The sequence below is a fragment of the Protobothrops mucrosquamatus genome, unplaced genomic scaffold, assembly GCF_001527695.2.
Source record: "Protobothrops mucrosquamatus isolate PMUCROS unplaced genomic scaffold, P.Mucros_1.0 scaffold19, whole genome shotgun sequence".
NCBI classification, from domain to species: Eukaryota; Metazoa; Chordata; class Lepidosauria; order Squamata; family Viperidae; genus Protobothrops; species Protobothrops mucrosquamatus.
Window position 1 is genome coordinate 1,875,087 of NW_015386404.1, and position 11,059 is coordinate 1,886,145.

The window sequence follows — 11,059 nt, forward strand, 5'->3', positions numbered from 1 at the left end:
CCAGCCAAGACGTATCCTCCTCGGAGTCCGATACACCTGGCTCCTGGCCAATCCCAGAAGCACCTGGCTCCTGGCCAATCTCCTCTCCGTCGGAAGGCACCGAAGGCCGCACCAGAGGGGAAGGTCCTGGAGAGGGAGGCCTGGCCATCTCCTCTCCTTCATGTTCAGAGCCTTCCTCCTCCGATGAGAGGGACCCACAAGACGGAGCCACAACACCTTGGTCCAACAGCCTGACGAGCAGGAAACTCTATGCCATTTCAATCAAATGGCTGTCCTTAAAATCCTCCAGTGTTGGAGCAGCCACAACCTCTGGAGACAAGTCGTTCTACTGATTAATTGTTCTCAGGAAATTTCTCCTTAGTTCTAGGTTGGTTCTCTCCTTGGTTAGTTTCCATTCATTGGTTCTTGTCTTGCCTTCTGGTGCTTTGGAAAATAGGTTGACCAGCACTTTGTCTCTCCCCCACCCTAAGGATTTTGGTGTCTTGGCATGTTCTCCAGCATTAAGGACACTCTTTGCTTCCATTCTCTAAGGCCACAATTAGGCTATTTTTCAAGGCCACCATATTGCTGCATTATTACTTTTAGACGTACAGCCTGTCTTTAAAAATTTAAAGTCCATTTCTGATTTTGGAGGCCTTGGAAGTAATTAATGGTTATATCGGCATCTGCTTTCTTGTCCTACATGTCAAAGATCTGACAAGCTTCCATTTTAAAGTTTTCATGTTCCTGGTGATGTGCCCTTCTAACTAACATAGCCTTGTTTTAGCAAGCCACTTTAGGAGGATAATAATCTCATTTCACTTTAAGCCTTAAGTGGCTGTCCTGAAGCTGAGCAATAAACAGAAATTGAACTATTCACCCAAGATGTGATTTCTGCTTCTCACTTCCTTGATAACATGCTTACCCTGAAGTGTATTGTATTTGCTATTGCCAGTATTTATAAAAGTAATGGTTCCATAATGCAAGGTCTTTTCACGGGTCTTCTTCCAAACTCTCTTCAAAGACCACCCATGACAATCTCAGGATAAATGGGAGAAGGAGTTCTTCAACTTGTTACTGAATCACTGTCTGGTTCTTGGAACAGTGTGGGAAGAGAACCATTTCAGATCCAATAGAATTATAAAGTCCTTCTGTTTAGGATACAACATGAATTCTGTGCACACAGCCATAGCTGCTTATACACTGTAAAATTACCATGAACTGTGCCATCCTAGTACATACACTTGCAAACAAAGTCCAGTTGCCTTTTGTCTGTCTGCCCACCCACCCACCCACCCACCCACCCACCCACCCATCCATCCATCCATCCATCCATCCATCCATCCGATCTAACACTACCTATCGCCTGTCCTTTCATCAGCTCCAACAAGGTTCTACACCCACTTGCACTATTCAGGTGACCCTGAGGACACAGATAAACCTCCAAGTTGCCTCAACGACTCTGAGAAAGAGTGCTAATGACCAGATGACTGCAAGGAATATAAATCGTTCCATCCTGCACCATTCAATCAGAAATGAAGATGCTTCTTGGATGAGAAGCAAAACGTCTTCAAAGAAAAACAAGGAAGTCCAGTTGCCTTTTGAAAAAACACTTTTGGGACAACCAGGACCTGGATGACTGAGCATCTCCATAGATATTTGTTGGATTTATATAGTCGCCCACTTACTCTCAGGGACATTGGGAGGCTTACAAACAATAAAAAGCCCAATATGAAAAGAACAAAAACAATAACCCACCATTACAAACTCCTATGATAGTCATATAATATAAACTTTTCCATAATTTCATTTATTAGTCTTGCATCTTTATTGTTTTTAACCAATAACTCAAGGTGGCGAGTACACACAACACATCTTCCTCCTGCTAGTTTCCCCACAACAACAATCTTGTGAGATGGGTTGGGCTGTAAGAGAACAACTGGTCCAAGGCCACCCAGCTGGCATTCATGGCTAAGGTAGGACTAGAATTCACCATCTCTTGTTTTCTAGCCTGGCTCCTTAACCACTAGACCAAACTGGCTGTATGAGAGTTATCACTAAGTGTGATATGTCCAAAATATTTCACAGTATTTATAAAGTCAAGAAAAATCAGGTTTTAAATATACCGGTACTCATAAAAATCATTTACAACATGTCTTGACAATGCATTTCCAGCAATGTGATAAAATAAAGCGAGCGTTTACCATCTGTAATGTTCACAATAGTTATTGCATTTACTTCGAGAAAAACAGATTTCATTTCTGCAGTAGTGACCTTCCTGCAAACCTTCTCAGCATAAGTCAATGCTATAATTAAAAGTATAGCATTTGATTAAGAAAAAAATGGCCATTTCTTAAACTGAGTTACTGTGTGGCTGCAATTTCCAAGTTAGAAATTAAAAGTCCAGCAATAAACAAGAAAGACATTTGCCCTGATAAATGCTGAGCTTATATAAACAATGCGTTACATAAATCATGAACAAATAACATTCCTCTCTCCTTTCTTAGTTCCTACATTTATAAAAGTACCAGAAACAAATCCGAACAGATTTTCAATGGAGATCACTATCACAGATTTAACTATCCTGAAAGATTCTGGCATGCAACTCTTGGCCTGATACCAGGAAATCTCCCGGGCCACCGTAAGATAAACAGCTTAGCAGAAACTGGGTTTTCTGATTCCAGCATCATAGAGAGAGGGGACAGTAGTTCATTTGGAGGACAAGATTCCCTACCTCTCATCCAAAGCTTCCTTGAGTAATAAGCTACCCAACAGGGCAGTATCCCTAGGAATTAAAGATTGCGAAGTCTCGAGAGATATTTTAGAAGTGCAATGTCTTTCAAAATGTAATAGTTTCCACTTAATCAGAGGCTGCATATTAGTGGAGGTTGCTGCCCCTTTTACAGGTATGGGCCAATCATGGGAATACTAAGTTGATTCCATGAAATATGCAGCATTTGATTTCTATGCTTTCTTCCATTGTTATAATTGTGCTAGGCTGTGAATGGAATTTGAATGGAACGTTCAATAGTTGGCATTGGATGGGAGTTTATCTATTGACTAGACAAATCATGCCTTTATTACTTTATAAATAACTCAAGGTGGCAAACATCCCTAATACTCCTTCCTCGTCCTGTTTCCCCCACAATAACAACCCTGTGAGGTGGATTGGGCTGCAACAGAGAAGCTGGCCCGAAGTCACCCAGCTGCCTTTCATGGTTAAGGTGGAACTAGAACACACAAATTTAGCTCCAAATTTACCTGTGCTAATACTCCATGCTAATACAGCTATACATCCTCCCAACAAATAATAAATCCTTCTGTGTGTGTCTTCCTCCAACTTATCCATACTAAAAAGATTCATGGTGATGCAAATTAGATACATAAATGATGTCTCGGGAGAATGTTACAGGATCCAGTCTGGGTCAGTTACTGGGACCAAAGGTTTAATCTTCTGAGCTTTTGGACTCATGCTGGAGCCCATCCTCAGGGAAACTTCTTTCTCACCAAAACGTGTGCTGTGGGCTATTCTATGGATAGTATTTATGTGGTGCCTGGTTGTGGGTCTTGTTTCCTTGTGCTGCCAAATCCTCGGCTCATAGAATAGCCCAAAGCAGACATTCTGCTGAGAGAGAAGTTCCCTGAGGATGGGATGATGATGATACTACTACTACTACTACTACTACTACTACTACTACTACTACTACTACTACTACTACTACTACTACTACTAATGTTGCAAGGGACCTTGGAGGTCTTCTAGTCCAACCCCCTGCTCAGGCAGGAAACCCTATACCATTTCAGACAAATGGCTGTCCAGTCTCTTCTTAAAAATTTCCAGTGTTGTAGCATTCACAACTTCTGGAGGCAGGTTGTTCCACTGGTTAATTGTTCAAACTGTCGGGAAATTCTCCTTACTTCTAGGTTGCTTCTTTCTTTGATCAGTTTCCATCTGTTGCTTCTTCTCCTGCCTTCAGGCGCTTTGGAGAATAGCTTGACTCCCTCTTTTTTCGGGCAGCCCCTGAGATACTGGAAGGCTACTATCCTGCCACCCCTTGTCCTTCTCTTCATTAAACTAGACATACCCAATTCTAGCAACCGTCCTTTATATGTTTTAGCCTCCAGTCCTCTGATCATCCAGCATGAGTCCAAAAACTCAGAAGATTAAACCTCTGGTCACGGTGACCAACCCAGATTGGATCCTGCAAATTAGATGAAATTCTAATAGCACTACATAGCAACTACTTAAACAGTGATTTTTCCCTTCTTTCGATCATATATTTAGGCTGCGGTGTCAAAGAATCTTAGATAAAAATAAGTTTTTTTCTACAATATGAGACGCAGATGCTTCTTTCATACCATTTATGAATCTCACAAGGAAAATTAAACAGAATTATCCTGTGTTCTCTATCACCACTGCCATCATCACTCTCAGCTAAATGTTGCCATTAAATAGTCAATTAAGAGACACACGTCAACCTTCAAAAAATTTGGACATCTACAGCTTCCAATTTTGATTAGTATCAGTTGTGTCATGGGAAATCTTCCTTACACAGATGGACAGACAACAAGTTTCATCCAATCTCCCAACAACCCAGAGACAGCGGGTCACTTTTTTCCAGGAGCGACTAAAGGGGCAAAGTAACAAAGATGAATGGTACCCATTTTATCACTTGACCCAGGACAAACAAGCCTCTCTGACATTTTGCATTGAGAAGGAAATGAAAGATTTAAAGCACAAGCTGTTTACCCCTCAAGTCCCCTCCCCAAAGAGTCATCCACCTGTGACTGACAGCTGCGTGGTCTACTGTACTCACAGCTACGATGATACCATGTTTGGTTGTTATCCTATGATATTGGGATGTGTCCTTGTGGCCCTTGGAGACACAACAATAACAACAACAAGATGCAATCACTGGCTGCAAGACAGTTTTGTATTCCTCCATCTTTAAATCTGTGTACCTACTGCTAATTGTCTCCATCTAATCCAGGGGTGGGGAATGATGGCCTCTTTATGACTTGTGGACTTCAACTCCCAGAATTCCTGAGCCAGCATGGCTTTGTTCAGGAATTCTGGGCGTTGAAATCCACAAGTCATAAAAGGGCCATCGTTCCCCATCCCCGATCTAATTAAATAGTTATTTGGCCATCATACCGGGGAGGATGGCACAAAGAGCACGCCAACTCTCAGTTCTTGATAATAAAGCTTTCTGAGCTGCTTCTGGAGAAGCATAAGACCAACTGCTGGATGACCATTTAATATTAAACTTGGCATTCATCTGTCTGCTAAGAAAGGTCAGGTTAGGAAAGCATTCGCTGAAGCAAGACAGAAAAAGGGAGGAGCGGAGACCAGCAGCCCCGATTTCCTTACCTGACAGTTTCAGACCTCGCTCGCCTACTTGGGTGTTGTACCCATTGGGCATTCTGAGAACAGCATCGTGAATTCCGGCTAGCTTTGCCACCGCATAGATGTCTTCTGCAGAGGCATTGATATTGCCATACTGGAGGTTGTAGAAGATGGTGTTGTGGAAGAGAACAGCATCCTAAGAAACACACAAACAAAACGATGCTTCTTAAATACAGGTAGTCCTCAACTTACAACAGTTCATTTAGTGACCGTTCAAAGTTACGGCACTGAAAAAAGGGAGCATTTTTCACTTAAGACCGTTTCAGCATCCCCATGGGTCACCTGGTCAAAATTCAAATGCTTGGCAACTGACTCATATTTACGACAGTTGCAGTGTCCTGGGGTCAGGTGATCCCCTTTTGCAACCTTCTGACAGGCAAAGTCAATGGGGAAGCAGTTTCATTTAACAACCGTGTTCCTAACTTAGTAACTGCAGTGATTCACTTAACAACTGTGGCAAGAAAGGTTGTAAAAGGAGGCAAAGCTCACTTAACCAAAGTTTAACTTAGCAACAAAAATTTTGGGCTCAATTGTGGTCATACGTTGAGGACTGCCTGTACCAAATGCCGATCGGCAATGCAGAGGGCCTTTGCAAAGTCAACAGAGTTAGCTAATTTTTTCCCAAAAGCAACAGAGCTCCTGGGATATTGGAAGAGCAGTCAAAGATGCTGCTGCAAGGGTCGTTCTAACCCAAGCTAGGGTGGTCGAGAGGAAGAATGCTCGCCATAATTTCAACATTAATAGGTTCTCCTGCTTAAGCGGGGGGGGGGGGGGAAAGGGGGCTGGACTAGAAGACCTCCAAGGTCCCTTCCAGCTCTAGTCTATCCTATATTCTAACATTGCTTACAAAACAGCCTGGGAAGCTGACATGGCAGGACAACACTGTTGAGGATCTACATTTCATTCAGATTTAAACTCCCAAAGACTCTAACTCAGGGCTTTTCAACCAGTGGTACGGGTACCACCTGTGGTACATTGGCACCTGGCAGGTGGTAAGTTACCATCCTAGAAAAGAGGTAGCGGGGGGGGGGAATGAGCTGAACCGGTGGCAGCACCGCACAAGCCTGAGCGAGAGACGGCTGGAGCTGCAGGGCTGTCAGGGCTCAGCGGAAGCGCCAAGATCAGCGCCAGGCTCCAGTTGGAGCTCCGCGCTGATCCTGGCGCTTCTGCTGAGCCCAGAAGAAGCGCCGATCATCTGGAATGTTGCAGCATCTCCAGGGTCTTGTGATTTACATTCAGATGCTTGGCAACTGACTCATATTTATGACGGTCGCAGTGTCCCAGGGTCATGTGATCCCCTTTTGCGACCTTTTGGCAAGCAAAGTCAAGGGGGAAGCCAGATCAGTGGGATACCAATTTAACAACTGCAGTGATTTACTTGACAAACGTGGCAAAAATAGTCGTAAAATGGGGCAAAACTCACTTAACCAATGTCTCACTTAGCAAGAGAAATTCTGGGCTCAGTTGTGGTCGTGAGTCGAGGACTGCCTGTACTGTATATGTGGCAAAAGATAAGACAAAAGTCCCTCAAGATATCCCAGGTCCAGGCCAAGGCTCTGCTCTAGACATTCTCTGTACGGTTTTCCTTTTGGAATATTTTTATTATTGAAGTAATAGAATACAGCAGTGTTTCTCAACCTGGGCAACTTTAAGGTATATGGGCTTCAACTCCCAGCATTCCCCAGCCAGCTGAATGCTGGGAGTTGAAGTCCATACATCTTAAAGTTGCCAAGGTTAAGAAACATTGGAATACAGTAAAAATGAGAAACATTTCAAAGTTAGTACCATGTCAAGGGTCACCTAACCTAAGCGTTATTAAGACATGATTGCTTCTCTAGAGCAGTATTTCTCAACCTTGGCTACTTAAGTGTGGACTTCAACTCCCAGAATTCCCCAGCCAGCGGCTTCCATGGGGATTATTTTGCTCCAGCTCCAGAAGCAACACTTCACAGGACTTAACAGGAAATCTTTTGGGTTGATGCTTTCAGCTTTAACCACTAGTTTCCTAAGGACATCAGTTTAATTCTTTTTGTCTAGGGGGGTTTTACCATCAGATAAAAACTCTTTTATTCACACAAGCTGAGCCTGCTATTCTGGTCTAGCTTTTCTTTCTTCTATTGTTTCTTTTTTGTTTGGCTTCATTGCCCCCCCCCCCCCGTTTCCCCATTATTACATCAGTCTCTGGGCCTGCAACATTAGGATGACTTTCAAAGCAGGAAAAGAACCATACCTGGGGGACAACTCCTAAAGCCTTCCGCAGGCTTTCCAAACTGACATTTTGTATATTCTTGCCAGCGATATAAATCCCTCCCTTCTGAGGCTCATAGAAGCGAAATAATAATCTTACAATTGTGCTTTTCCTAAAAGAAAAAAATAAAAGAGAGAGAGAGAGAGGGAGAGAGAGAGAGAGAGGGAGGGAGAGAGAGAGGGGGAGAGAGAGAGAGACTCAAGGTTGGAACAGTTTTGCACCTTTTAAAAAACCCAGGTCTTTATCGCCATTAAAAAAAAAGAAACCAATCAATGATGCAGAATTTTGTGCATCCATTTACCCACCCTGACCCACTGCCTCCTACAATGGCCACTTTTCTTCCTGCAGGGACTTCAAAAGACACGCCACTGAGGACTTTCTGCCCCTCAAGGTATTCAAAATGCACGTTATCAAAGGCGATGGTAGCAGTCTGTGGTGTAATCTGCAGGGGTGGAGCCAGTTCTTTATCCTATTAAAAGAAGAGTCCCGCTTTACACACACGGCCCAGAAGGTCTTCTAAAGAGCTTAACAAGCTAAACAATAGATCTAATTGAAAATGAGGCACGAGCAAATGCCTGAAAGAGATTAAAAGTAATAATAATAATAATAATAAAAAAATCTAGCAGTTTCAGCCACAGGTAATTTTTTTTCCCTTTCTCTCTCCCCTCTTCTTTCAAGCTCAGTGATTTTTTTTTTTTCTTTGCCAGGATGGTCTGGCTCCAAAGCAGCCTTTTGCACAATCAATTCTGCATCATTAATTAAAATGACAGAATAAAATTTCAATGCACAGGGCACACTTATATAAAATGCAGAGATTACACAGTCCCCCTTGCCTCCCCCCCCCAAAAAAAAGCTCTTTCAGAAACGCAACATTAGAATGAAGGATCTTCGGGAACTGCTCAAAGATCGCCATTAAAAACAAACCGGGATCCATTTTAAACTAGCACACATGACAAGCATTTAAGGAAGATTTTATAGACAATACTCACCTTGATTTTAGTGTCTATGCTAAGCAGCGTAAACAATAGGTTCATGTCTATGAGTGCCTGCCTCGTCTCTCTATATACCGTCCCCAGGAAGTTAAGGGGCAAGGAAAGCTGGAACAGCAATCCGTTCACCATGACCAGGTCGCCAACAGTTAAGTTACCTTCGTGACAAAGACAAGGTAGAGGAGCAATAAGGCAGTTTTCAGCTATGTAGCTTAAATTTTCAAAATAAGTGGCAGCAAGGTTATTTTTTCCAAAGCACCAAAAGGTAAGAGGAGAAACCATGGTTGGCAACTAACCAAGGAGAGAAGCAACTCAGAACTCAGGAGAAAGTTCCTAACGGTGAGAGCAATCAACCAATGCAACAGCTTGCCTTCAGAAGTTGTGAGTGCCCCATCACAACAGGCTTTCAAAAAGAGGCCGGACAACCATTTGTCTGAAATGGTATAGGGCAGTGATGGCGAACCTTTTAGAGACCAAGTGCCCAAATTGCAACCGAAAACACATTTATACATCGTCGGGTGCCGGGTGGATGTGGCCATTGGGTGGGCATGGCCCATTGGGTGGGTGTGGCTGCGGTGGTAACGGCAGACTGGGTGGGACTAAAAAGTTAAATCAATCAATTCCAACTTTGCAAGATTTTTTTTTTCCCGCAAGAAGTTGAAATTGACTGATTATTGAACTTTTTTTTTTTTTTTGCACACGGCGGCAGAGGCCTAAAGCGAAAAGGTTTTATAAAACCCAGCTGAAGGCCTAGGACTGGGATGACGGCGCGCGTACCCACAGAGAGGGCTCTGAGTGCCGCCTCTGGCACCCGTGCCATAGGTTCGCCACTACTGGTATAGGGTCCTGCTTGAGCTTCCTTCCAACTCTATTATTCTATGTTCTGTCTAAGCTACCTTAATAAGCCTACTCAAATTTACAAGGTTATAAATTTCAGCATAGATTCATATTAAAGCTGAAGTCAGCTGACAGCCGTATGTTTAGATCACACTTATCACAAAACTTAGTAGAAAAATGGGAGGGGGGACCTGCAACCTCTTGCTGCAAAGCCCACGGCCTTCCTTGTCCTTGGTGTGCTGGCGTGGCTGGGGGGGACAGCCAGGAAACCACCACAAATACAGGGAAAGAGGAAGAGCAGGGAGTGGAGTGGAGTGGAAGAGAAAGATGAACTTAATATGAAGAACTAGGTTTGGACGAGTAGGAGGTACCTGCAACAACCCCCTTGCTGGCCATCACCATCACGGCCGTTAATCCAATGCTGAATATAGCGCTTTGTCCAAAATTAAGCAGAGCCAAAGTTGAGGTAGTTTTCAGCGAGGCCTTTTCATAGGTCTTCAAAAATCCATCATACTGTTGGGCTTCATAATTTTCATTATTGAAGTACTAGGAAGAGGGGAAAAAAGACTGCATGATGTTCATCTCCTTAGGAAAATCCTGGGTGTTTTATGTTTTAGGATGCAATTAAAGGTAGTCCTCGACTTATGATCACAACGGAGCCCAAAATTTCTGTTGCCAAGTGAAACATTTATTAAGTGAGTTTTGCCCCATTTTACGACCTTTCTTGCCACAGTTGTTAAGTGAATCACTGCAGTTATTAACCCGGTTGTTAAGTGAATCTGGCTTCCCCATTGACTTTGCTCGTCAGAAGGCCGCAAAAGGGGACCACGTGACCCTGGGACACAGCAATGGTCATAACTATGAAACAGTTGCCAAGCGTCTGAATTTTGATCAGGTGATCACGGGGATGCTGCAACGGTCTTAACTGTGAAAAACGGTCGTAAGTCACATTTTTCAGTGCTGTTCGAACTTTGAATAGTCACTAAATGAATTGTTGTAATTTGAGGACTACCTGTGCTTTCTGTGAATCTGTTGGAGCAGGGGTAGGCAACCTCGGCTCTTTTATGACTCATGGACTTCAACTCCCAGAATTCCTGAGTCAGCTATGTTGACTTGGGAATTCTGGGAGTTGAAGTTCATGAATCATCACAGAGCCGAGGTTGCCTACCCCTGCGTTGGACCAACCTCTGAGCATGATCTGCCACACCAAGCCAAGTGCTGTTCAGCTAGAGATGCAGCCTTTTCGTCCTAACAGCACATCCTCTTGTAACACTTATCCACTGCTCATCCTTAGTGGTTAAAGGGCCATGCAAGACCACAGGTGTTGTCTGGGGTTAAAGGTGACCGTCCAAGAATCACCATTCAGTTTTCCAGCTGAGCAGGGGTTCAGAATTGGGCAATGGACAGTGTCCTGGGGAGACTGAGTGCAGCCACATGTTTGCTGGATCCGTGCCCCTCCTGGCTGGTACTGGCGGCCCGGGAGGGTACACGAGCCTGGCTTCAGGGAATTATAAACGCTTCTTTGGGGGAGGGTGCCTTTCCCACGGCCCTTAAAGAGGCGGTGGTGAGGCCCCTCCTTAAGAAGCCTTCCCTGAACCC

The 11,059-nt window shown here is 43.8% G+C and overlaps 1 protein-coding gene across 1 annotated transcript in view; it reads right to left on the reverse strand.

Annotated features, from left to right (window-relative positions):
* Positions 1–11,059, reverse strand: part of ABCB7 (ATP binding cassette subfamily B member 7) — an 85,965-nt gene that overhangs the window by 11,685 nt on the left and 63,221 nt on the right. Inside the window, exons 9-13 of the mRNA XM_015810772.2 lie at positions 9,832–10,006; positions 8,624–8,781; positions 7,940–8,103; positions 7,617–7,746; positions 5,351–5,522 (exon numbers count right to left, since the gene is read on the reverse strand). Of these exons, the coding sequence (XP_015666258.1) occupies positions 5,351–5,522; positions 7,617–7,746; positions 7,940–8,103; positions 8,624–8,781; positions 9,832–10,006 (799 nt within the window). The remainder of the gene's footprint in view (positions 1–5,350; positions 5,523–7,616; positions 7,747–7,939; positions 8,104–8,623; positions 8,782–9,831; positions 10,007–11,059) is intronic.